General features: G+C 53.1%; 1 protein-coding gene and 1 long non-coding RNA gene across 3 annotated transcripts; both read left to right on the forward strand.

Annotated features, from left to right (window-relative positions):
- The first annotated feature begins 216 nt into the window (after positions 1-216).
- RHBG (Rh family B glycoprotein) lies at positions 217-19,047 on the forward strand. Of its 2 annotated transcripts, XM_063628126.1 has the most exons (11): positions 284-454; positions 2,181-2,254; positions 10,487-10,673; positions 11,178-11,328; positions 11,452-11,599; positions 14,877-15,043; positions 15,336-15,473; positions 15,589-15,722; positions 16,267-16,388; positions 18,354-18,427; positions 18,604-19,047. In XM_063628126.1, exons 1-11 carry the CDS (start codon positions 420-422, stop codon positions 18,670-18,672), a joined length of 1,299 nt encoding a protein of 432 aa, XP_063484196.1. In that variant the 5' UTR covers positions 284-419; the 3' UTR covers positions 18,673-19,047. The 2 variants fall into 2 exon arrangements, with proteins under 2 accessions (XP_063484195.1, XP_063484196.1); XM_063628125.1 differs by lacking the exon at positions 2,181-2,254 and having other exon boundaries at positions 217-443.
- Positions 19,048-22,495: 3,448 nt separating this feature from the next.
- On the forward strand, positions 22,496-24,652 carry LOC134734737 (uncharacterized). The gene is made up of 3 exons (XR_010117775.1): positions 22,496-22,738; positions 23,971-24,075; positions 24,381-24,652. It is a non-coding gene; the product is annotated as an uncharacterized lncRNA (long non-coding RNA).
- Positions 24,653-24,858: the final 206 nt, after the last annotated feature.

Here is a 24,858-nt window from a genome sequence, read left to right on the forward strand (position 1 = left end):
GTCACGTCCAAGGACCTGGCACCGTAACAGTGCCAGGGTCAGCGCCAGGACTGTGCGACTCCCTTCCCCAAGTCTTGGCCCTACCTCGGGCCGAGGGTCCAGGACCCCCACGACGCCCGGCTCCTGGTCCCCGGGGCCCTGGGCCTGCGGCAGGGAGGGCGGGGCCTCTGTGGGCGGGGCTCCGTGAAACCTGCCCTGCCGCCGGGGATTGTCCGCCAGAGCCTGCGAGCGCCAGCCGAGATCGCAGCCCAGATCCATGGCCGGGTCTCCTAGCCGCGCCGCGGGCCGGCGACTGCAGCTTCCCCTGCTGTGCCTCTTCCTCCAGGGCGCCACTGCCGTCCTCTTTGCTGTCTTTGTCCGCGACAACCACAAAACCGACGCTGCCCTCTGGCACCGGGGCAACAACAGTAACGCGGACAATGAATTTTACTTTCGCTACCCAAGTGAGTGCGGGGTGAGGGCGCGCGGGAAGCAAAGACCCCAAGATTTGCAAAGACCCTCCGGTGTCTTGGGAGGGAGCATTTAGGTGCCCGCATTTAGCTGGGCAGCCATCTCGCTCTGAGGTGGAGGGGCTCTGGGTTTAAAATCTCACCCTTTCACTAGTGCCTGCTATGATCCAGGGTACCGTGCTGATACGTATGCCTTATCTCACTTAGTCTATGAGATAGACAAAAGTGGGGAAACGGAGGCTTGGTTAAGTGGCTGATTCAGGGTCACACAGTCACAAGTGGGGGAGTTGAGATTGGAAGCCAGATCTAGAGCCCCAGCTTTAACCATCCTCTTGTCCCACCTCTCAGTTGGCCTAATTGGGCTTTGCTGGGCTGTTCGAGACCGCCTTTCCTAGGGGCTCCACCCTCAGCATGGAAAAGAGAATCCTGCCGGGCAGGGAGGGTAAGAGTGGGGTTGTGAGAGGTCATAATGGCAGGTGTTAGGTATGAATCGCCCACACATGTAGGCAGCCAAGACCAGTTAGGATCAGGCATTTCTTCCCCAGTCCCTCAAAGCTGGTCCTTTCAGAGACAAAGAGAAAATGAGGCAACTGGCCAGTCGTGGTGGCTCACACCTGTAATCCCAGCATTTTGGGAGGCCGAGGCAGGCGGTTCACCTGAGGTCAGGAGTTCAAGGCCAGCCTGGCCAACATGGTGAAACCCCATCTCTATTAAAAATACAAAAATTAGGCCGGGCATGGTGGCTCACGCCTGTAATCCCAGCACTTTGGGAGGCCAAGGTGGGTGGATCACGAGGTCAGGAGTTCCAGACCAGCCTAGCCAACATAGTGAAACTCCTGTCTCTACTAAAAATACAAAAAATTAGCTGGGTGTGGTGGTGGGCGCCTGTAGTCCCAGCTACTTGGGAGGCTGAGGCAGGAGAATCTCTTGAACCCGGGAGGCAGAAGTTGTAGTGAGTCAGGATCGCGCCACTGCACTTCAGCATGGGTGACAGAGTGAGACTCCATCTCGAGAAAAAAAAAAATAGCCGAGCATGGTGGCGGGCACCTGTAATCGCCGCTACTTGGGAGGCTGAGGCAGGAGAATTGCTTGAACCCAGGAAGTGGAGGTTGCAGTGAGCTGAGATTGCACCACTGCACTCCAGCCTGGGCAATGACAAAGTGAGACTGTCTCAAAAAAAAAAAAAGAAAACAAGAAAGAAAATGAGGCACCCTCTACCTGCTAATCACAGAGCAGCAACCCCCAGACTTGGCAGGAAGCATGGCAGTGTCATTAGTCCATTTCACAGAGGGGGAAGCTAAGTCTCTGAGGGGTTGTGAGTTGTTCATGATCACCCATCTTGTGAGTGGCAGAGCTGGAACTAGAACTCAGGCATCCTAAGCTTTTCGCCCCACAAGTCACCTGCCTGCTGACAAGTTTCAATAGAGAGAGAGTTAACCTCCCACCCCCACCCTCGGCCCCATGGGAATAGAGCCTCACCTTCAAAGGTTGGGGACCCTGCCTTGCAATTCAGGCCCTAGGCAGCTGGGACCAAGAGCACCAGATCTCCCAGAATTTATCACAAGTGCTTAGGCAGGTCATCTCCAAGCCTCAGTTTTTCCCATCTGAGCAAGGGGAAAAAGGATGCCTCAGTTTAAAGGAGATACATTCAAACAAGGCCTAGAGTGTGAGAGTCTCCTGTTAAAAATTTCCAGCTCTCACTACCTTACTTTCTTTTTTTTGTTGTTTGAGACGGAGTCTCACTCTGTTGCCCAGGCTGAAGTGCAATGGCGCAATCTTGGCTCACTGCAACCTTCACTTCCCAGGTTCAAGCGATTCACCCCACTCAGCCTCCCGAGAAGCTGGGATTACAGGCGCCCACCAAAACGCCTAGATAAGTTTTGTATTTTTAGTAGAGACGAGGTTTCGCCATGTTGGCCAGGCTGGACTTGAATTCCTAACTTCAAGTGATCCACCTGCCTCGGCCTCCCAATGTGCTGGGATTACAGGCGTGAGCCACCACACCTGGCCCTATTACCCTACTTTCTGTATGTAGAGCTCATGGCAGGCTATCCCCACCTCACCCTGTTCTAGACCCAACAAAATGAAGCTCAAAATGCTGAGGATATAGAGAGTGAGGTGGAAACTTGGACTTGGGCATGAAGCACCAGACCGCCCACCCACCCTAGGCAGAAGGGGCTACAGCTCCTCCCTCCCCATATTTCATCCACAGCCCTGGCTAGAAAAGAAGGATAGAGAGTTGGGAGGGAACAGTCCAGAGTCTGACAGAAGTAAGCTGTTGTGTAAGGGTCTGACCTGGCTGCTTGCCATGAACCCCTGACTTGCTTCTCCTCGAAGCCCTCCTTATTACATGGTAGGCTGTCCTCGGACATACAGCATTTCCTCCCTGAATTGCAATAATAGAGATATAAGAGGTGGGATTCCTATTTCTTTTTCTGCCCTAGGTTTCCATTCCTGTGGACTTGGATACTGTTGTGGGGTAAGGTTGGGGAGGAGGGAGGTGCAAGGTCCCTAGAGCCTGGGGCTTTCATGAGCCGGGTCCTCACCTGTCCTTCTGCCCAAGGGAAGGGGTCAGGGCCAGAGGGAGGTGCAGCCACTGCCCTTTGATTCAGGAGATGAAAGGGAGTTGTGCAACTGTTGTTGAGCTCCAGGACTGGCCAATGCCAAGACATGGCTAGTCTGAGGGTCCGTCTGTTTTCTCTGCTGGAAGGACCCTGAGAGCCCACCTGGTTCACCCACTCAGATGCTGAGAGTGAGCCAGAGAGGTCATGTGACCTGGCCAAGTCACATGGCAAGTTACAGAAGGAACCAGGCTAGAACCAGGTCTCTTGATTCCCCATCTGTGGCCTTCCCCCTACACTAAAAGCCCTTCTTCCAGAAAGCAAGTGATGGAAAAATAACAAAGAAGGGGAAAGAGCCAGGGCTAAAGGGCCACAGAAGCAAACATGAGAAAGCGTTCTGAAAAAATATGGACAGGTTCTTTTTTTATACATCTCACAGACCTTACTTGCAGAGAGAGGGATTTAGGATAGATGGAATCAGGATCTTCTTGGAAGAGGTGGGGGATGAAGGATGTGACCAGGACCAGAGTGGCTTGTGATCTCTTCTAGGAGAGAGAATACAGCCCCACTGTCCCCTAGAGGCAGGCGGGATGGATGGTGGGGAAGTTGGAGGAGATGGCCCCCTCAGCTCCTCCTGCTTCTTCTTGATTATCACATTTAATATCCATACTTTACAGATGAGAAAACAGGCTCAGAGGCTTGTCCAAGGTCATAGGATCAGAAGGAGGCGGGGAGACCTGGAATTAACTGATTGATTGAAACAGGGTCTCACTGTCGTCCAGGCTGGAGTGCAGTGGCATGATCATGGTTCATTGTAGCCTCCACCTCCCAGGCTCAAGCAATTCTCCTGCCTCAGCCTCCCAAAGTGCTTGGATTACAGGCATGAACCACCACGCCCAGCCAGACCTAGAATTTAAACCGAGCTCTGCTAGATGCCAAAGCCCCAGCTTTAACAGCTGTCTTCTCCCATAATCTTGTCTGGTCCAGGAGTTATCTAGCTGGGTTGCAGAGGGGCAGTAAGGGAAGGAGGGAGAGTAATAGAGGACTTTGGAGAGCTTTATCTTCTCTCCAATCAAAAGTGCTTGGGGCTGGGCACCGTGGTTCATGCTGTTATCTCAGCACTTTGGGAAGCTGAGGTGAGAGGACTGCTTGAAGCCAGGAGTTTGAGGCCAGCCTGGGCAACAAAGTGAGACCTCGTCTCTATAAAAAACAAAAAAATTAGCCCAGTGTGGTAATAAGCTCCTGTAGTCCTAGCTACTCTGGAGGCTGAGGAGGGAAGATTGCTTGAGCCCAGGAGGTTGAGGCTGCGGTGAGCTGTAATGGCACCACTGCACTCAAGCCTGGGCAACAGAGCAAGACTCTGTCTCAAAAAAATAAAAAAATGCATGGGTTTGGTGGGGGTGGGGTGGGGTGGGCATCAGACTCCGTCTCACCCACACAGGCATCCTCTAAAGAGGATATTGAGAGGTTGCCTTATCTTCTTCCTCCACCTCCAGCTGGAACAGCCCCTCACCTCTCAGAGCCCAAAAAGAATTTCCCATTGTGGAATGTCCCCAGAGAAGGAGATTTCTTGATGTTTAGACTCCAGCTGAAAGGCCAGAGCCTTGAGTTTTGATTCCAAACAAACCTGGGGTGGGAGATGTAAACACTTATGCCACACAAGTTCTGGACTGGTTTTGGCATGTAATGGTCAGGAGCCCTTGGACCCAACACCCTTCCTTATCTTGCTGTCCTTGAGCACAAGAATAGACATGGATTCTCTTTACTGTTTGCACAAGGAGAAAAGCAGCCAGGCAGTGAGGCTAAAAGAACTTAGGGTGCACGCTGAGTTTTAAGTGATGCCTCTCCCTTTCTGTTTTTTTTTCTCCCCATCATCTCAAATGTTTATCATTTATTTGTGTTGGGAACATTCAAGACCAGCCTGGTCAAGAGTTCAAGACCAGCCTGGCCAACATGGTGAAACCCCGTCTCTACTAAAAATACAAAAATTAGCCAGGTGTGGTGGTGCACACCTGTAATCCCAGCTACTAGGAAGGCTGAGGCAATAGAATCGCTTGACCCGAGAGGTGGAGGTTACAGTGAGCTAAGATAGTGCCATTGCACGCCAGCCTGGGCAACAAGAGCGAAACTCTGTCTCAAAAAAAAAAAGAAATTAGAGGTCTGCAGCTGCCAGCCCTAGGGTTGGGACACTAAATGTCCCCAACCCTGCACTACTTCTCCAGACCTACCCACTCCCCAAATCACCCAGAACCTAAAACAGGTTTGAAATGATATAATATATTATTGTTAACTACAGTCACTCTACAATGCTATAAGGTCCTCAACCCCTAGGCTGGTTAGGACGGGGGCTGCACAGCAGGAGGTGAGTGAATATTACTGCCTGAGCTCCACCTCCTGTTAGATCATGGCTGCATTAGATTCTCATAGGAGCGTGAACCCTATTGCGAACTGTGCATGTGAGGGATCTAGGTTGTGCACTCCTTATGAGAATCTAATGCCTGATTATCTGAGATGGAACAGTATCAATCCGAAACCATCCCCCACCCCCCAACCATTTGTGGAAAAATTATCTTCCAGGAAACTGGTCCCTGGTGCCAAAAAGGTTGGGGATTGCTAGGTATAGGTATAGATCACTAGAACTTATTCCTTCTATCTTAGATGTAATTAGCTGTAATTTTGTATCCTTTAACAATCTCTCCCTATTCCCCCTTCCCCCACTCTTCTGTCTTTATTATCCTTTGTTCTACTTTTTACTTCTATGAGAGCAACTTTTTTTTAGCTTCCACATATGAGTGAGAGCATGCGGTGTTTAACTTTCCATTCCTGGCTTATTTCACTTATAATGTCCTCCAGTTCCATCCATGTTGCCACGAATGACAGGATTCAATTTTTTTTTTTTTTTTTGAGATGGAGTTTCACTCTTGTTGCCCAGGCTGGAGTGCAATGGCACGATCTCAGCTCACCACAAACTCTACCTCCCAGGTTCAAGCAATTCTCCTGCCTCAGCCTCCTGAGTAGCTGGGATTACAGGTGCGTGCCACCACACCTGGCTAATTTTGTATTTTTAGTAGAGACGGGGTTTCTCCATGTTGGTTAGGCTGGTCTCGAACTCCCGACCTCAGGTGATCTGCCTGCCTCGGCCTCCCAAAGTGCTGGGATTACAGGCATGAGCCACCTCGCCTGGCCAGAATTCCATTCTTTTTTATGGCTGAATAGTATTCCACTGTGTATATATACCACATTTTCTTTATTCATTCATCTGTTACTGTTTTAGGTTCTGGGTGATTTGGGGAGTGGGTAGGTCTGGAGAAGTAGTGCAGGGTTGGGGACATTTAGTGTCCCAACCCTAGGGCTGGCAGCTGCAGACCTCTAATTTCTTTTTTTTTTGAGACAGAGTTTCGCTCTTGTTGCCCAGGCTGGCGTGCAATGGCACTATCTTAGCTCACTGTAACCTCCACCTCCCGGGTCAAGTGATTCTATTGCCTCAGCCTTCCTAGTAGCTGGGATTACAGGTGTGCACCACCACACCTGGCTAATTTTTGTATTTTTAGTAGAGACGGGGTTTCACCATGTTGGCCAGGCTGGTCTTGAACTCTTGACCTCAGGTGATTCACCCACCTCAACCTCCCAAAGTGCTGGGATTACAGGCGTGAGCCATTGCGCCTGGCCTCAGACCTCTAATTTCAGCACATATCCAGCCCTCTTCCAGGGCCTTGCTAACTAATTTCCTATCTGCCCATGCATATGGCACACAAAAAAAGCATAAAAGCATGTTTCTCTCAAAGTTACTGATTGCATTCTAAAGTTCAGTAATTGAGCCAGGTGTGGTGGCTCATGCCTGCAATCCCAGCTACTCATGAGGCTGAGGTGAGAGGATTGCTTGAGGTCAGGAGTTTGAGAGCAGCCTGGGCAGCAACATAGTGAGACTGACATCTCTACAAAAATAAATAAAGTTCAGTAATTATTTTCTGACTTGTCAGTGCCTCGTCAGATTCCACAAAAAAAAGGGAGCATAATTTTTTTTTCTTTTCTTTTTTTTTTTCTTTCTTTTTTTTTTTTTTACATGGAATCTTTCTCTGTTGCCAGGCTGGAGTGCAATGGCGCTATCTCGGCTCACTGCAACCTCTGCCTCCTGGGTCCAAGTGATTCTCCTGTCTCAGCCTCCCGAGTAGCTGGGACTACAGGCACACACCACCATGCCCAGCTAATTTTTGTATTTTTAGTAGAGATGGGGTTTCACTATGTTGGCCAGGATGTTCTCGATCTCTTGACCTTGTGATCTCCCCGCCTCGGCCTCCCAAAGTGCTGGGTTACAGGCGTGAGCCACCATGCCCAGCCTGTTTCCTTTATGATCAATCTCTTTCTACAAGAGATTTGAAGTCATTTACAACCAAAACATGTGTATAAGAAAAGCAAAGGAGAGAAGCAGAACATAAATAATGAACCACATACGGGGCCTACAGTTGTTCAGTTGTGATTCCAGTGGAACTCTGAGCTCCAGGCAGCCAAGGAAGCCTCACACATGCAGTTCTTTGACTCTTCCATGCCTGTCTTCCTTGCTCTGTGAGAGCACGGACTGTGGCTGCCTTGATGACAGCTACATTCCCAGAGCCCAGTCCATGGTGCTCAGCACCTCAGCTGCCTGAAGGTGGGAAAGCAGACCAGTTCCTGGGGGAAGTGGCTGGGTGCAGTGGCTTATGTCTGTAATCCGAACACTTTGGGAGACTGAGGCAGGTGGATCACTTGAGATTAGGAGTTTGAGACCAGCCTGGCCAACATGGTGAAACTCCACTTCTACTAAAAATACAAAAATTAGCTAGGCGGGGTGGTACGTGCCTGTAATCCCAGCTACTGGAGAGGCTGAGGCATGAGAATCACTTGAACCCAGGAGGCGGAAGTTGAAGTGAGCTGAGATCACGCCACTGCACTCCAGTCTGGGTGACAGAGCAAGACTCTGTCAAGAAAAAAAGAAAAATTTTCACGTGAAGCTATAAAATTTGGGTTTAGGGTGATAATAGCCCATTTCTCAATAACATATTTACAACAAATTCAGTAACTGTGCTCATGACAAGCTTTCTCTGGTGTTTCTTGATTAAAGTAAAAAATATAGCATGGTATTACTATGTACATAGACCCCAGACAAAGAAAACAGGACCAGATGGTTGGGCTGAACATCAGACCAGGTTGATTCAAACCTTATTTACAAGTTTACAAATAGATGGGAGGGGGGCAGTTACAGAACAAGGTAATCACTAAAGCAAAGTATTTGCATTTACCTCATTTTCTTTTTTCTTTTTTCTTTTTTTTTTTTTGAGATGGAGTCTTGCTCTGTAGCCCAGGCTGGAATGCAGTGGCATGATCTCGGCTTACTGCAAGCTCTGCCTCCCAGGTTCATGCCATTCTCCTGCCTCAGCCTCCTGAGTAGCTGGGACTACAGGCACCCGCCACCACACCTGGCTATTTTTTTGTATTTTTAGTAGAGACACGGTTTCACTGTGTTAGCCAGGATAGTCTCAATCTCCTGACCTCATGATCTGCCCACCTCTGCCTCCCAGAGTGCTGGGATTACAGGTGTCAGTCACCATGCCCAGCCGACCTCATTTTCAATATTATTGTATGTTATTATTTTTTAGAGATGGGGTCTCACTCTGTCACCCAGGCTGGAGTGCAGTGATGTGATCATAGCTCACTGTAGCCTCAAACTCCTGAGCCCAGGCGATCCTTCTGCTTCAGCCTCCTGAGTAGCTATAGGCACCTGCCACCATGCCAAGCTGATTATTATTATTGTTTTATATAAATGGGGGGTCCACTATGTTGCCCAGGCTAGTCTTAATCTCCTGAACTCAAGCAGTCTTCTCCACTCAGCCTCCAAAACACTGGGATTACAGGTGTGAGCCACTGTACCCAGCCTTATATATTGTTTTTATCGGTTTAGCTTTTTATGCAGAGTGGTACAGAATAGAAACCAAACAGAAAAGGCCCCAAATCTTCCTGCCCATAAACCTCATTGACTCTTTAAAAATTTCAAGTAATTCATCTATAAAGTTAAAATATTCAAACTATAGAAATAAACTAAAAAGTAAAATCATCCTTCCCAGAGTCGCCATGTTGCACAACCCCAGAGGGCATCATTTGCATTGAAGTTGTGCAACACAGCAGCCTTGTCCCCTTCTTCCTTCAATTCCTTTTCTCTGAGGTCATCTCTGTTAACAGTTTAAAGCTATTTCCTAAATTTGTTTTTTTTTTTTTTTGAGACAGACTCTTGCTCTGTCGCCCAGGCTGGAGTGCAGAGGTACGATCTTGGCTCACTGCAGCCTCTGCCTCCTGGGTTCAAGCAATTTTTGTCTCTCAACCTCCCGAGCAGCTGGCATTACAGGTGCGTGCCACCATGCCTAGCTAATTTTTGTATTTTTTGTAGAGACCGGGTTTCGCCATGTTGGCCAGGCTGGTCTCGAACTCCTGGCCTCAAGCAGTCCACCTGCCTTGGCCTCCGAAAGTGCTGGGATTACAGGTGTGAGCCACTGCGCCCAGCCTCCTTAAAATTTTTAAAAAAATAACTGGGCACAATGGGCCTCACCTGTAGTCCCAGCAACTTAGGAGGCCAAAGTGGGAGGACTGGCTGAGTACAGGAGTTTGAGGCTGCAGTGAGCTATGATCATGCCACTGCACTCTTCCCTGGGTGACAGAGCAAGACATCTAGTAATAATAATAACTTAAAAATCCTCAAAAGGGCCAGGCGCGGTGGCTCACGCTTGTAATCCCAGCACTTTGGGAGGCCGAGGCGGGGGGATCACGAGGTCAGGAGATCGAGACCACGGTGAAACCCCGTCTCTACTAAAAATACAAAAAATTAGCCGGGCGTGGTGGCGGGCGCCTGTAGTCTCAGCTACTCGGAGAGGCCGAGGCAGGAGAATGGCGTGAACCCGGGAGGCGGAGCTTGCAGTGAGCCGAGATTGCGCCACTGCACTCCAGCCTGGGCGACAGAGCAAGACTCCGTCTCAAAAAAAAAAAAATCCTCAAAAGGAAGAGGTATAGTCTCTGAAGTATGAGGGATGGAGGGTAGATGTCAAGAAGGACTTTCTAGCACAGAGGAAATGTTGAAAAGAATTCTGTAGTGGGGAGAATTTTGAGCATGGAGAGAGGCAGGGACTGCAGCAGAAAACAGCACAGGTTGGACTTCCAGCCAGTCTGTTGTAAGAGACCCAGGGATGGGGCAAATGAATAGAGCAGAAGGCTTTACTCCCTTGCTCTGACATGAGGACAGCAGGGATGTCGGGGTCCCACTGCTCCAAGCTGGCCAGCTCTGTGCAGGTGGCTCAGGGCTGGGAGCCCCTGACATGCCTGGGGAGTTTTATGGGCTTGGCTCAAGGCAGCCCTGGCTGGTGAGAGCCAGGGGCACTGGCAGGGTAGCTGACTAGATTATGGGCTATGGCTAGAGCAGCCCCCAAGTGCCCCACCTGTCCCTGCCCGCTGCAGGCTTCCAGGACGTGCATGCCATGGTCTTCGTGGGCTTTGGCTTCCTCATGGTCTTCCTGCAGCGTTACGGCTTCAGCAGCGTGGGCTTCACCTTCTTCCTGGCCACCTTTGCCCTGCAGTGGTCCACACTGGTCCAGGACTTTCTACACTCCTTCCACGGTGGCCACATCCATGTTGGCGTGGAGAGGTGGGGCAGCCGCCACCTACCCAGCTCCCCAAGGTTCACTCGGGAGGCCCCTGCCCATGGGCCCCAGATCTAGCCCTGTCCTTCAAGTCTGCTTCCTGACTCATGATTCTGGGCGTCACTTGGTTTCTCTAGGTGTCCTGCCTGTCCTTATTGCCTGACTTCCTCTCCCATCTTTGACCCTCACACTCAGCCCCACTTCCTCATTCTTTAGGGCCCTTGTTCCCCAAGAGCTGCGAGAAGGGTAGACAGCTCTGGTTCTTCCACCTATTGTGGACTTTGTCAGCTGAGTCACAGAACCTCCTTGAGACTCGATTTCCTCATCTACAAACAGGGCCAGGTGATCCCTTCCAACTCCAGGGAGGAGCTTGAGCTCCTTGTCTTCTCTCCAGAACTCCAACCCCACCCCACCCACCACATCATGCTGCCCTGGCTTCATGCCAGGCAGGAGCCCAGAGGCCAGCCTATCTGACCCCTCTTGTGCTCCCGCTTCTGCCCCATCCCCAGCATGATCAACGCTGACTTTTGTGCGGGGGCCGTGCTCATCTCCTTTGGTGCCGTCCTGGGCAAGACCGGGCCTGCACAGCTGCTGCTCATGGCCCTGCTGGAGGGGGTGCTGTTTGGCATCAATGAGTTTGTGCTCCTTCATCTCCTGGGGGTGAGAGTCTGGGGAGGGATGGAGTGGGGGGTAGGGGGTGGTCAAGGTCAGCCTCTGAGCCAGGAGCGTGGGGATGGGGGCGGGGGCAGGGTGCTGCCTCTTCACCTCACCCCACCTCCCCAGGTGAGAGATGCCAGAGGCTCCATGACTATCCACACCTTTGGTGCCTACTTCGGGCTCGTCCTTTCATGGGTTCTGTACAGGCCCCAGCTGGAGAAAAGCAAGCACCGCCAGGGCTCCGTCTACCATTCAGACCTCTTCGCCATGATTGGTGAGGCCTTCGAGGTGTGGTAGCAGGGCAGGGGGCTGGTCTGGAGGCCTCTGATCTGGGCCAGAGGTGACTGTCTCTCGGGGTGCTGACTGCAGTCCTGGGGTTGTGCCTGGGTGTTCACTTCCCATTTGGATTCTGCTGTGAGAGCTCTGGGACCTGCACTTACCATTCTCAACAGTTTTATGACAAGTTCTTAGAATTCAGCCCTGGGGAATGCATATGCCCTGGATCCTTTCTAAATCCACCTCCATCCCTACTGAAAATCTTCCAGGGCTCCCACCAGCCACAGGTTAGAAAGTGGCCTCCTCAGCTGCCACGTCAGCCCCTCCTCCTCCCTCCTCGCTGGCTCAGGCTGCAGCCAGACTCAGCTTTGGCCTGCCCTCACCTCCAGGCCTTTGCCTGTCTCGTTCCCGGCAAACAGGCAATCTCTGCCGGCCCTTGGTGCTGCCTTCCGCCTCCTAAGGATATTTCCTCCTGGGAGATTCCCGATGCCTGGAAGCCCCTGCACTCTCAGGCAGGGATAAGGAGAGGAAGGGTCTTGGGTCACCCCAGGGACCCATAGGAGCTAGGAGCTAGGAGCTCCTGCTTCTTCTTCTTTTTTTTTTTTTTTTTTTTGAGACTTTGAGACGGAGTCTTGCTCTGTTGCCTAGGCTGGAGTGCAGTGGTGCGATCTCAGCTCACCACAACCTCTGCCTCCTGGGTTCAAGCAATTCTCCTGCCTCATCCTCCCGAGTAGCTGGGATTACAGGCGCGTGCCACCACACCCGGCTAATTTTTTATATTTTTGGTAGAGACAGGGTTTCACCATGTTGGCCAGGCTGGTCTCGAACTCCTGACCTCAGGTGATCCACCCACCTCAGCCTCCCAAAGTGCTGGGATTACAGGTGTGAGCCACTACGCCCCGCCACCACCACCTGCTTCTAAGCATGTGCCTCCACCTTGGCTTCTGTTCCTCTATTTTCATAACTGCAGACAGAAGGCAAATCCGTATTTTTAATTTTTTTCATAGAAGGTATTGAATAGGGACTGAAGTACCTATTCCTATATGAAAGAGAGAGGCTGGCTTAGGATTGCTCAGCACTGCTGGGTCAGATTACAAAGAACCCCAGGACAGCTGAGGCCTCCTTGCCCTTTGAGACCCAGATAAGTTTGCCTTGAATTCCAAAGGCTCCTCCAAGTTTTCTTTCTTTTTTTTTTTTTTTTTTTTTTTGAGACGGAGTCTTTCTCTGTCCCCCAGGCTGGAGTGCACTGGCACGATCTCGGCTCACTGCAAGCTCCACCTCTCGGGTTCATGCCATTCTCCTGCCTCAGCCTCCTGAGTAGCTGGGATTACAGGCACCCGCCACCACGCCCAGCTAATTTTTTGTATTTTTAGTAGAGACGGGGTTTCACCGTGTTAGCCAGGATGGTCTCGATCTCCTGACCTCGTGATCCGCCCGCCTCGGCCTCCCAAAGTGCTGGGATTACAGGCTTGAGCCACCGCGCCCGGCCAACTTCTCCAAGTTTTCCAGGCGTTCCCAGGAGACTTACATTCTCAGCTGTCTGCCTCCCAGCTCCTGGATTTTAGTGTCACCCAGACAGGAATGAGGCCCCTTCCTGGATTCTCCCACAAATGCTCCACCTACAGGATGCAAATATGAGTGTGGGAGATTTTACTCAAGATTGCCGGGCTGCTGGGAGAAGACACACCCAACAGACTACTCAGGACACAGTGGTCCCTAAGCCTCCCACCTTGCTGGCTTACACCACAGGGTCCCCAGCCTTCTCCTTCACCTTGTCCTTTGGGTCCTTCTCTCTCTCCCTCCAGGATGGACCTGGCAACCTCATGCAGGAAGGCAGGGTACATGGACTCCCAGTTCTTTCCCAAAATGCACAGGCCCAGCCCATTCAGTACTCAGCAAACACAGGCCTCTCTCAAACACTGAAGGGTCCACCCTCACTAGGAGAGACTGAGGTTATCATTGTTTTCCTGATATGTGTATCAAGTACCCAGCATAGTCCCTGACATGTAGTGGCCTTTGCCTTTTTTCCTTTCCTTTCTTTTTCTTTTTTTTTTTTTTTGAGATGGAGTCTTGCTCTGTCTCCCAGGCTGGAGTGCAGTGGCGTGATCTCGGCTCACTGCAACCTCCACCTTCCAGGTTCAAGCAATTCTCCTGCCTCAGCCTCCGGAGGAGCTGGGATTACAGGAGTGCGCCACCATGCCTGGCTAATTTTAGTAGAGACAGGGTTTCACCATGTTGGTTAGGCTAGTCTCGAACCCTGGACCTTGTGATCCGCCTGCCTCAGCCTCCCAAAGTGCTGGGATTATAGGTGTGAGCCACTGTGCCCGGCCTTCTTTTCCTTTTTTGATACTTAAAAAATGCCAATGTTCTGGCCAGATGCAGTGGCTTACACCTGTAATCTCAGTACTTTGGGAGGCTGAGGTGGGTGGATCACCTGAGGTCAGGAGTTCGAGACCAAACTGGCCAACATGGTGAAACCCCCCATCTCTACTAAAAATACAAAAATTACCTGGGTGTGGTGGTGGGCGCCTGAAGTCCCAGCTATTCGGGAGGCTGAGGCAGGAGAATCACTTGAACCTGGGAGGCGGAGGTTGCAGTGAGCTGGGATCATGCCACTGCACTCCAGCCTGGGCGGTAGAGTGAGACCTTGTCTCAAAAAAAAAAAAAAAAAAAAAATTCAACGTTCCATGGTTTTCAACCAAGTAGTTTCTTTTAGTGCCAGTGCCCTTCAATAGCTGCCATTTGCTGGGCGTTTTGTGCCTGCTAGGCCATGGGCTATGCATTTATGTGCATTGCCTCATTTAATTGCCACTTGATGAGGTGGTGGTATTATTATTATTATTATTGAGATAGGGTCTGGCTCTGCAGCCCAGGCTGGAATATAGTGGCACAATCTCAGCTCACTGCAACCTCTGCCTCCCAGTCTCAAGCGATCCTCTTGCCTCAGCCCCCCAAGTACCTGGAACTACAGGCATGTGCTACTATGCCCAGCTAATTCTTTTGTATTTTTGGTAGAGATGGGATTTCACTATGTTGTCCAGGCTGGTCTCAAACTCCTGAGCTCAAGTGATCTGCCTGCCTCAGCCTCCCAAAGTGCTGGAATTACAGGCATGAGCCATCGTGCCTAGCCCAAGGTGGTATTATTATCAATCCCACTGAACAGATGAGGAAACTGAGGCTGCTGAGGGTAGGTGACTTGCCTGCAGTTATACAACTTGTACCTTGCGTGGCAGCCACTTCCTTCTTCTCACTCCGCCTGCCTGTCCACCATCTAGGGACCATCTTCCTGTGGATTTTCTGGCCTAGCTTCAATGCTGCACTCACAGCACTGGAGGCTGGGCAGCATCGGACGGCCCTCAACACATACTACTCCCTGGCTGCCAGCACCCTCGGCACTTTTGCCTTGTCAGCCCTTGTAGGGGAAGATGTGAGGCTTGACATGGTATGGGGAAGAGGACTTCAGAGAGGCAGAGGGGGTGGCCTGGGCAGGGGAGGAGAGGTCTGAGACCCTCAAGAAAGATTCTCCCGGGGAACAGATAAGGGCACAGGCATAGGAGCTCCATCTGTGCTGGTGGCTATGGGGTCAGAATGGGAGCTGATATGGTAGCAGGACCATGAGAGGTTAGATAGCAGAGGGACTTCCAGAAGCAGTAGGTGTCACTGTGGTGGGTAGGGTTGGGTTGCTGTGGGTGTGATGATCTGAAAGGGCCTCCAACACCTTGCTCTTCCCTTAGGTCCACATCCAAAATGCAGCGCTGGCCGGAGGAGTTGTGGTGGGGACCTCAAGTGAAATGATGCTGACACCCTTTGGGGCTCTGGCAGCTGGCTTCTTGGCTGGGACTGTCTCCACGCTGGGGTACAAGTTCTTCACGGTATAGATGCCTCTTGGGGCCTGGGCAGAACATGGAGTCTTCGGTCCCACCTCTCCAACAGGACGAGGTGGTCGGTAGTGGGCACAGGAGACTCATGATCTGTCCTGCCCTCCAGCCCGTCCTTGAATCGAAATTCAAAGTCCAAGAGACATGTGGAGTCCACAACCTCCATGGGATGCCGGGGGTCCTGGGGGCCCTCCTGGGGGTCCTTGTGGCTGGGCTTGCCACCCATGAAGCTTATGGAGATGGGTGAGTTTCCTCCCAACCCGCATTGCAGTCGTCATCCCTCTGGAATGACCTCTGTCATTCTCTTTCACTGTGTGTGACCAAGAAAAAAGAATGAATTCATTCATTCATCCATATTCTGGGAGCAAAGGAAATTGGAGTTAACAAAACCAACCCAGAAACTGCCCTCCTGGTCCTCAATCAAGTGCAGCAGAAGGTCATGGAACAAATGACTTCGAGTGTTACTTGTTACTGAAGGGTCAGTAAGAGATAATGACCCTCAGAATCTATTTTTGCACATCAAGGGTGGGCAAAAGCAATCCACAAATGGAGTCTTGAAAGGTGCCTAGGTGTCTGCTGGCCTACGAGGGTGGGAAGGTGTTCCAGGCTGTGGGCCTGGCTTGAGCAGCAGCCTGGAGGTGAGACTCAGCCTGGCATGTACCCTCGAGACCCTCTTGGCCACTTCCTGTCCCCCAGCGTGAGTTCCAGTGCCATGAGCAGCCCTGGCCCCGGGCTGCATCCCTCTCTCCCCCTTCCCTCGCCTTTCCGCCATCTGGTCTCCCTGCAGCCTGGAGAGTGTGTTTCCACTCATAGCCGAGGGCCAGCACAGTGCCACATCACAGGCCATGCACCAGCTCTTTGGGCTGTTTGTTACACTGATGTTTGCCTCTGTGGGTGGGGGCCTCGGAGGTGAGTAACCTTGGATTTTCTAGAGGAAGGGGCATGGGATCCTATAAGCCTGACATGAATTCATCCACTCATAGATATTTATGGAGCATCTACTTTGTGCCATAAAGTAGTGATTGGGTTGTGGGTTAAGAGGTAACCAACCTCCTGCAGGCACAGAGATGCATGCAGGTGCTTGCTCCTTTCTGGTGCTGAGAGCAGCTGGGGGGTCCGTGAGGGGTTAGCAAGGCCCTCTCTTACCGGTCTATGCTTGCCTGTGCTGCTCCCTCTGCCCACTAGAGGGAAGCCCAACCTCACGCTGAGGCCTAGGAGGGGATGGCTGCGCCATGTGGGGCAGGGACAAGGAGGGCAGGAGACGGCCTACCACCTCCAGACCCCAGTGCGAAAACCTTCCACAGAGGCACACTGTCCATGGCCCTGGGTCAGGCAGTCGCTCTTCATGTTTGGCCTTAGTCTTTTTGGCCTTCAAAATAAAACCTGATTCAGCATCCCCTCCCTTCTGCTCTCACCTGGAGATTTCCTTTCTTCCTTCCCTCCCTCCCTCCCTCCCTCCCTCTCTTCCTTCCTTCCTTTTTCTTCCTTCCTTTCTTTTTTTTTTTTTTTGATGGAACCTTGCTCTGTAACCTAGGCTGAAGTGCAGTGGTACGATCTCGGCTCACTGCAACTTCTGTCTCCCGGGTTCAAGCCATTCTCCTGCCTCAGCCTCCGAGTAGCTGGGACTACAGGCGCCTGCCACCATACTCAGCTAATTTTTTGTATTTTTAGTAGAGACAGGGTTTCACCATGTTGGCCAGGCTGGTCTCAGACTCCTGACCTTAGGTGATCTGCCTGCCTCGGCCTCTCAAAGTGCTGGGAATACAGACGTGAGCCACCGCGCCCGGCCTAGAATCTACGATCTTTTAAAAAGAGATTCCCAGGTGATTTGATTGCACGTTAATGTCTGCGAAGCACTAGGTTAGGTGTGAATACAGGCGCCTGCCACCATGCTGGGCTTATTATTTTTATTTTTGTATTTTTGGTAGAGGTGGGGATTCACTGTGTTAGCCAGGATGGTCTCGATCTCCTGACCTCGTGATCCACCCGCCTCGGCCTCCCAAAGTGCTGGGATTACAGGTATGAGCCACTGCGCCCGGCCTTTTTTTTTGTTTTTTTTTTGAGACGGAGTTTCGCTCTTGTAGTCCAGGCTGGAGTGCAATGTGATCTCAGCTCACTTCAACCTCCGCCTCCCGGTTTCAAGCAATTCTCCTGCCTCAGCCTCCCAAGTATCTGGGATTACAGGCGCCCCTCACCACATCCGGCTAATTTTTGTATTTTTAGTAGAGATGGGGTTTCACCATGTTGGCCAGACTGGTCTTGAACTCCTGACCTCAGGTGATCCACCTGCCTTGGCCTCCCAAAGTGCTGGGATTACAGGCATGAGCCACCACATCCTGCCTAATTTTTGTATTTTTAGTAGAGATGGGCTTGCTTTCACCATATTGGCCAGGCTGGTCTTGAACTCCTGACCTTAAGTGATCCATCTGCCTTAGCCTCCCAAAGTGCTGGGATTATAGCTGTGAGCCACTGCGCCCGGCCACAGTAAGCATTTTCTGTGCCCCTCCTGTGTGGGAAGCCACAGGAAGCTCAGCAGCTGTGGTTCATGATGGAATCAGGAACTGGTCTATTACCAACTGCACACACTTGAGCAAATTATTTAACTTCTCTGAGTCTTGTTTCTTTGTTTGTAATACAGGAATAATACTGGCCTTGCAGGGTTGTTGGGATTACTGAGGAAAGCAAAACTAGTCAAGCACTTTGCACAGGGCCTGGCACATAGTAGATGCTCAACAAATACCGCTGTGTTTTGCCTGCACAGGCATCATATTGGTCTTATGCCTCCTAGACCCCTGTGCCCTGTGGCACTGGGCGGCACCCTCCTCCATGGTGGGGGGCAGAGAAGCCTCACAGATCCTCTCCTACCACCACCAGGGCTCCTGCTGAAGCTACCCTTTCTGGACTGCCCCCCAGACTCCCAGTGCTATGAGGACCAAGTTCACTGGCAGGTGAGACATCGCTGGGCCCTCACACCCTCTGAGTCTCCCTTCCCTGCCTCGCCTCCTGTGGCCCAAGTTGCCTTCTTCCTTCCTTGCTGCTCCTTCTCCTCTGGGGTACACCCCTGAGCTGTGGCTTCCAGGCTCCTGGAACTACCCTTTCACCTCTACCCACTCCTGCCTTCCAGGTGCCTGGTGAGCATGAGGATAAAGCCCAGAGATCTCTGAGAGTGGAGGAGGCAGACACTCAGGCCTAACCCACTGCCGGCCCCTGAGAGGACACACTCCGTTTTGAAGATGCTGACTGGCTGCTACTAGGAAGTTCTTTTTGAGCTCCCATTTCTCCAGCTGCAAGAAGGGAGCCATGAGCCAGAAGGAGGCCCCTTTCCACAGGCAGCGTCTCCACAGGGAGAGGGGCAGCAGGAAGCTGGGAGATGGTGGGGAGTGGGGCCATAACTGGGTACGGTAGGGGGAACCTCACCAGATGCCTGACCTGACTGCCCTACCAGCCTGCACATGGGCAGAAGAGGCCAAATTGAGGCACCCAAGTGATCCACTGGCCCCACGTCACACAGTTACAGTGAAGCCCAAGCCAGGCCTGGTTGAGGGTGATAAACACCACCGTCTCTAAAGGTTCTGATTCCTTGTCTTTGTACCTTGGGAACATAAGAAGTTTCTCTTACCTTCTAACTCACAATGGTAGAACCTCCTGGAGGTTCCTGGAGAGGCAGGAAAGGGCTTTAGTGCTGACAAATTCCTGATTCCTGATCTGTGGAAGTCCCTCTCGAGTGCCACGTCCTGCCAGTGCTCCGCCTAGGCTTGCCTGTCTCCAGGCACAGGGAGTTCATTCTCTCCCAGGAAACAGGATTTTTTGTTACAGGATGTCTTGGGCTGCAGGAGAGAGTTCTACCCATGCCAGAACTGCTGCTACTCTGACCTTCAACTTGGGCAGCCTCCGAGCAGAGGAGGAAGAGGGTGCCCACAGGGCCCAAGGGAGACATAAGCTGTTTGCCACCAACCCTAATAAGCTAGAAGCAGCCAGCACCTAGTTGCCACTTATGTCCCTGTCCCGAGACTGAGGAGTGGGGAATAGCAAGGGCATCATTGTGTGGATTAGGCCTGTGGCAGAGAAGGTTGAAGACCACCCCCGGCCGCGACCCCCATCCAAGGGCCTCTGTTGTCCTGAAGTCATGTGACCACCAGAGGGCGCGCCAAACCCAGAAGAGGAAGATGCCGCCTTCGTGCCCCTCCTTGGTCCTCTATGAAGAACGAAACTCCTTCCTGCAGCCTAACCCCCTTTCTGTCTGCGTCAGCTCTGGTCCTCATGCATTCATGCCACAAGCCTGTTTTGGGCTCCTATCCACCACCACATGTCAGGCGAATGCCAGGGGTTTCAGATCTCTCATCCAGCAGAAATCCATCCCTCCAAGTAGACTGGAGCCCCCTTTCCAACACTGAAGGACTGGGACCCCCTCCGCCTTCTCCTGCCCTTCCCCTAGGCTGCTGACTACAGCTATCTCTCCCCTAAAACCAAGACCAATCAGACTTAGGAACCCAAGGAGGAAGTGGAAAGATTCCTGGGACCTAGCCCTGCAATGAGGACAAAAGGTGACCCCATCAGGCTCCACGCTCACCGTAGCTGGAGGGACTGAGCTGGGCTGGTTGGAGAGGCCAAGCACTGAGGTGAGGAGAAGCAGGTTGAGGGACAAGGCTTCCGTGGAGCCATCCCAGCTCATGTGGCCCAGTCGTGCTGCTGTCTCTTCAGTTCCCCTCCTTCCTCCACAGCCCTTCATGCCCATTGTTGGCTGTGGTAGGTGTATTGGGAGGAGACCCTTGTGTGGAGGCAGAAGGATGACTGCTGGGATCACAAAATGGTTCCTGGTCACTGTCAGCCCTTGCTAAGAGGAAGGGAGGAAGTTTGGGAGAGCTGAGGCTCCACCCCCTATTCTACCTACGGGGCCTCAGTTCCCAGCTCTGTTCTGCGTGGGCCCAGATACAGCCAGCTGGCCTGTTCTCCCCGAGAGTCCTCAGAGATCTGAAAGAAGACTTTCAGGAAAGGGGGATTCAAGGATAGGGTGAGACCTCTCCCTGCCCCAGCCCATTCTGGGTGAGGAAAGCTACAAATCTTCATTTATTCATGGTACCAGCTGGATGAGGTGGCTCACACCTGTAATTCCAGCACTTTGAGAGGCTGAGGCAGGAGGATTGCTTGAGCCCAGGAGTTTGAGACCATCGTGGGCAACATAGTGGGACCCCATCTCTACAAAAAATTAGCCAGGTGTGGTGGTCTGCACTTGTAGTCCCCACTAATCAGGAGGCTGAGGCAGAAGGATCACTTGAGCCCAGCAGTTCATTGTAGTGAGCCATGATCGCTCTACTGTACTCCAGCCTAGGTGAGAGAGACCCTAGCTCAAAAAAAAAAACAAAAATTCATGGCACTAACATTTTACAACCGACCCTTTCCCTCTGCTGGTTGATTCCTTCCTGACTACAACCAAATCTTCTCCAGGGCTGGAAAAATGGGCAGCTCTAGCCCAGACTGGTCATTGCTGGGGGGAGCGGCCCATCTCAATCCAGAGAGGCTTCCTGGAGAAGGGACAACTGAGCCCTCTTTAGGGGAAGGCAGTTGCCCAGCCAGGTTCCACAGGACAAAAGGGTATAGGTCTCATCATAGCCTGCCAAGATGTCCTGAGAAAGGGTCAGGGAGAGAGCTAACCCATAAGAGGTGGACCTGTGTGCCCTGTAGACAGATAGTTCCAAGCTCTATCACCTCCGTGAAGCCTCCCATGGCCCAGGCAATGATGCTGATCCCTGCCTCAAGCCCCTGCGCCCTGATGCCATTCTCATTCAGGGGACTGTCTGCCCAGGACTGAACTTTCCTAAGCTAGGCCCTTGGTTTTTCACTCTATTTCCTCCTCTCCCTCCCACTACTTTACCTTGAGTGCTGGGATTGTCTCATCATGGGCCCTCCAGACCTTGTTCCACTTCACAGGACTGAGCCATTCTTTGTGGTCTGGGTGTGGGTGATTATCCCGCCACTGATTTCAGTCAGGGAGCGCAGAGGGCAGGAAAGACAGGTACCCTTAGCGCCCCTGCTCAAATGCGACCAAGCCCTTCCCTCCCCTGGAGTCCCTGCCTCAGCAGCATTGTCCCCCACATGGTGGCCCATCTATTCAGGCTGGGTCAACAGGGGGACAACTAGCAGGTCAAGGAGGTGGCAGGGACAGGGGCCAAGGGGGCTCCTTCCTCACCCCTTCAGGACAATGAGGCCTCTGCCCCTTAGGGACAGCCCCTCTGATCAGCACCATTATTCCTCTCAGTGCAGGACAATCGGACACTTGCCCGCTCATGAACTCTGTCTATCCAACCCCAGTGCCTGATCTCCGGGGAGAATGATGGACGAGGACACGGCCCCTGCCTGCCTCCCAGAGAAGACTGTTGCGGGGAGACAGGCTGCGCTGGGGTCAGGGTGGAAGCCCCCGGGGCCAGCGGCGTTGAGGGAAGGTTCTCCGGTAGCAGCCGCTGTTCTGGCTTGGCGCAAGTGTGTGTGGACGACAGCAGGATTTCCTGCCCGGGGACATCTGGATAGGAGGCTCAAGGTCCCCAGGAGCCCCCAGGTGCTTCTGCCTTGTGTGGCCAGAGCCCCCTAGGCCAGGAGATAGAAGCTGCTCCTCTGACCTCTGGAGGACCCGGCACTCCGAACCCCGCGCAGCCTGGGAAAGGCCTGAGATCCCCCCTATTGGGATTCACATCACGACGCGGCGGCCCCAACTCGGGGAGGAATTAGACACGGCGTGGGTGTCCCAAGTGCGGGGCGGTGGCCGTCCCGGGGCAGACGAGCGCGGCTGCCGCGTCCCCCCACCTCACCCCGATATTCCGCTCCCACCGTCGGGATCTCCCCCACCGCCGCCTCCGGCCCTGCAGCCCCTTCTCCTTTGTCTGGCCCGCCCACTCCCAGCCGGTCGGCCGCGCCGCCCTGCGCGCCCCGGCCCGTGCGCCCGCTGCCGCCGCCGCCGCCGCCGCCGCCGCCGCCGCCCAGGAACAATGCGGGCCAATGTCTCCGGGCGGGCGAGCCGGCTATGCAAATGCCCAACGGCCTGTGAGAATCCCCTTCGCCGCCGCCTGGGCTTCCACGGCCTGAAAAGGGCTGGCGGCCGGGCCTGGGTGGGGGGAGGCGGCCACTGCATAGGGATGAGCTGTTGTCCTGGAGCGCCCGGGACAGAGCGCCATTGTCTGTGCTGCCGTCGTCTGATCGCCAGTGGAGTCAGCCAGCCCGGGAGGAAGGCGGAGGGTGACCGGAACTAGGCCTTGGGGCGCAGAGAGGTGGTCATCTGTCCCCTCCACCCATACCTACTCCTCTCCCCCAAGAGCCTTGACTTTGGGACCTGGCCATGGCGGCCTCCATCTTGGCTGCCCCATCACTAGCTTGCGGGCCTGCACAGGTCTGAGCCTGAGTCTCTTGGGGTTTAAAGCTGGTCACCATTGGTGCTCCTCTTACCTTCCCTCCCTTTTAACCCCCTTCCGGCAAACTACATCCATTTATAAGCATCATATTGACCCAAAAGATTTTGACAGGTGTCTCTGAGGCCAATTCTTTCCAGAGCCCTGAGAGAAATACTTGTGGTGTCCCCAAAGCAAAAGAGATTACTGGGCAGAGATGCCCCAAGGCCCAGTCCAGGCCTTCTTTCTTTCTTTTCTCTGCCATCCACCACCAGGTAAGGAGCCCCAACTTTTTACTGGGAGAAAGGCCAGCTATGGCAGGATGAAAATAACTTCTCCAATGACGCAGAGGTGGGGGCTTGTCACACAAAGTCCCTCCCACAAGCAAAAGAAGTGCATCCCTCTACCCCAGCACAGGAGACTGTACCCATCTAACAGAAGGCACCAATCAAACGCTTGAGAATACCCGGGCAGCGGGCAGGGGAGCTCTCTGCTCAGGGCAAAGCCTGTTCCGGCTGGGAACTTGGCACTATGGACTTGAGCGCTTCCAGGCTAAGCTCCAGTGAATGGGCTGGAGTCTTTGCAAGGCACAGGACCTGAGTTCACCTTTTGTAAACCCACACTGAGACTCAGGAGCAAGGGCTTCTGCCACTCAAGTGAGATGCTGTTTTTGAGATGGTGCTTGGGCCCTTGAAGCAGTGATGTGAATCCCAATAGGGGGATCTCAGGCCTTTCCCAGGCTTCGCGGGGTTCGGAGTGCTGGGTCCTCCAGAGGTCAGAGGAGCAGCAGGGCCCCACCGCTGGGCTCAGAGGCCTGTTCCTTTGTGCTCTGGCCCAGCCTTCCACCTGAGATGCAGCTCTTCCCCTCTGTCCCCCTGCCCTCTATAAAGATCCAGGTGCAGCATGCATGCCAGCCATTCCGGGGTGAGGCAGTGGGGCCTGGCTTCTGGAATAGTATTTGGAAGGCTATTAGATAAGAGGAAGGTTGGGAGCAGGGACCAGGCCTAGAAGCTGAGGCATTTCATGGTGCCGAGGAGGCAGCCAGAGCTCTGTTCACCTCTATTTGGGGTAGTGGGCCCTCCTGCAACTCCTCATCCAGCCACTCTCCTATCCAGGGCACTGCTGGTCCAACTTGGAATCCCTGCACAGCATTCTGACCTGGGGCTGCACAGCCTCATGGAAACTCCTCCAGAGACCTCAAAAGCCACCTCTGAAAGAAGGTGATCCAGCATCCCCCACCCCTCTCCTCTGCCGACCCGAGCCCCAGAGCACATGTGTCCCTTCCATTGCCCTCCCTCTCCAAGGCATTAGCAGATGGTCACTCTTGCTTTAGGCAGGCCCCAGAGCTCCCTGCCTCAAAGTGTCCCTTTCCCTTTTGCCTGGATTTCCAGGGCTCTCTGGGCTGGTCTGTGGGGCCCCAGGCAAGCACCAAGCAGGCCCATCTTGGCTCTGAGGCTGAGAGAGGAAGTGGGCTTTGTTGTGCCTGGGCATCGTCTGGATTTTCCCACCCTGCTCTTCTTGGCAGGAGAGCCCTCAGCTGGAGAAGTTGCCCCCGCCCCACACCAGCATCCCCTCCTTCCCAGCTCAGCACCATCCATCTCCGTCTCTCTAGAGCAAGGAATGTGCTCCAGGACACTGTGGGGCTTGTTCCCAATCCCCTTCTAGCTCATTTCACTCGGGCTTTTATAGATTCACCTCCATCCCATGGGCTGCTGTCTGGGTTCTGGCTCTGAAGACACAGACAGAGGTTTCCCCCTCCTCCCTGCAATTCCTCACACTTCATTTTGTCCCAACAGCATCTGAGGAGGCTGCACTGTGGGGAATCAAGGCACCCTGGTGTGGGAGGCGATGTGGGGTGGGGGATGGAGGGTGGGTCCCCTTCCCCATCTTTCCAGCCCCTGGCCCTGCTGGCCTCGGCTCTGGCACTGCCCACAGCGGTTGCATTATTCCCCGTGCTGCAGCCATCCATCCCCTCACCCGCCCTTCCTGTCCATGCCCCACAA

Source organism: Symphalangus syndactylus, chromosome 12, assembly GCF_028878055.3.
Source record: "Symphalangus syndactylus isolate Jambi chromosome 12, NHGRI_mSymSyn1-v2.1_pri, whole genome shotgun sequence".
Lineage (NCBI taxonomy): Eukaryota > Metazoa > Chordata > Mammalia > Primates > Hylobatidae > Symphalangus > Symphalangus syndactylus.

Bases quoted from the DNA above. Each gene is read 5' to 3' on its own strand.
- RHBG (XM_063628125.1), top strand. From the start codon at position 257: ATGGCCGGGTCTCCTAGCCGCGCCGCGGGCCGGCGACTGCAGCTTCCC. The intron at 10,674-11,177 runs GTGGGGCAGCCG...CCCCATCCCCAG, and splicing joins ATCCATGTTGGCGTGGAGAG to CATGATCAACGCTGACTTTT. The intron at 11,600-14,876 runs GTGAGGCCTTCG...TCCACCATCTAG, and splicing joins AGACCTCTTCGCCATGATTG to GGACCATCTTCCTGTGGATT.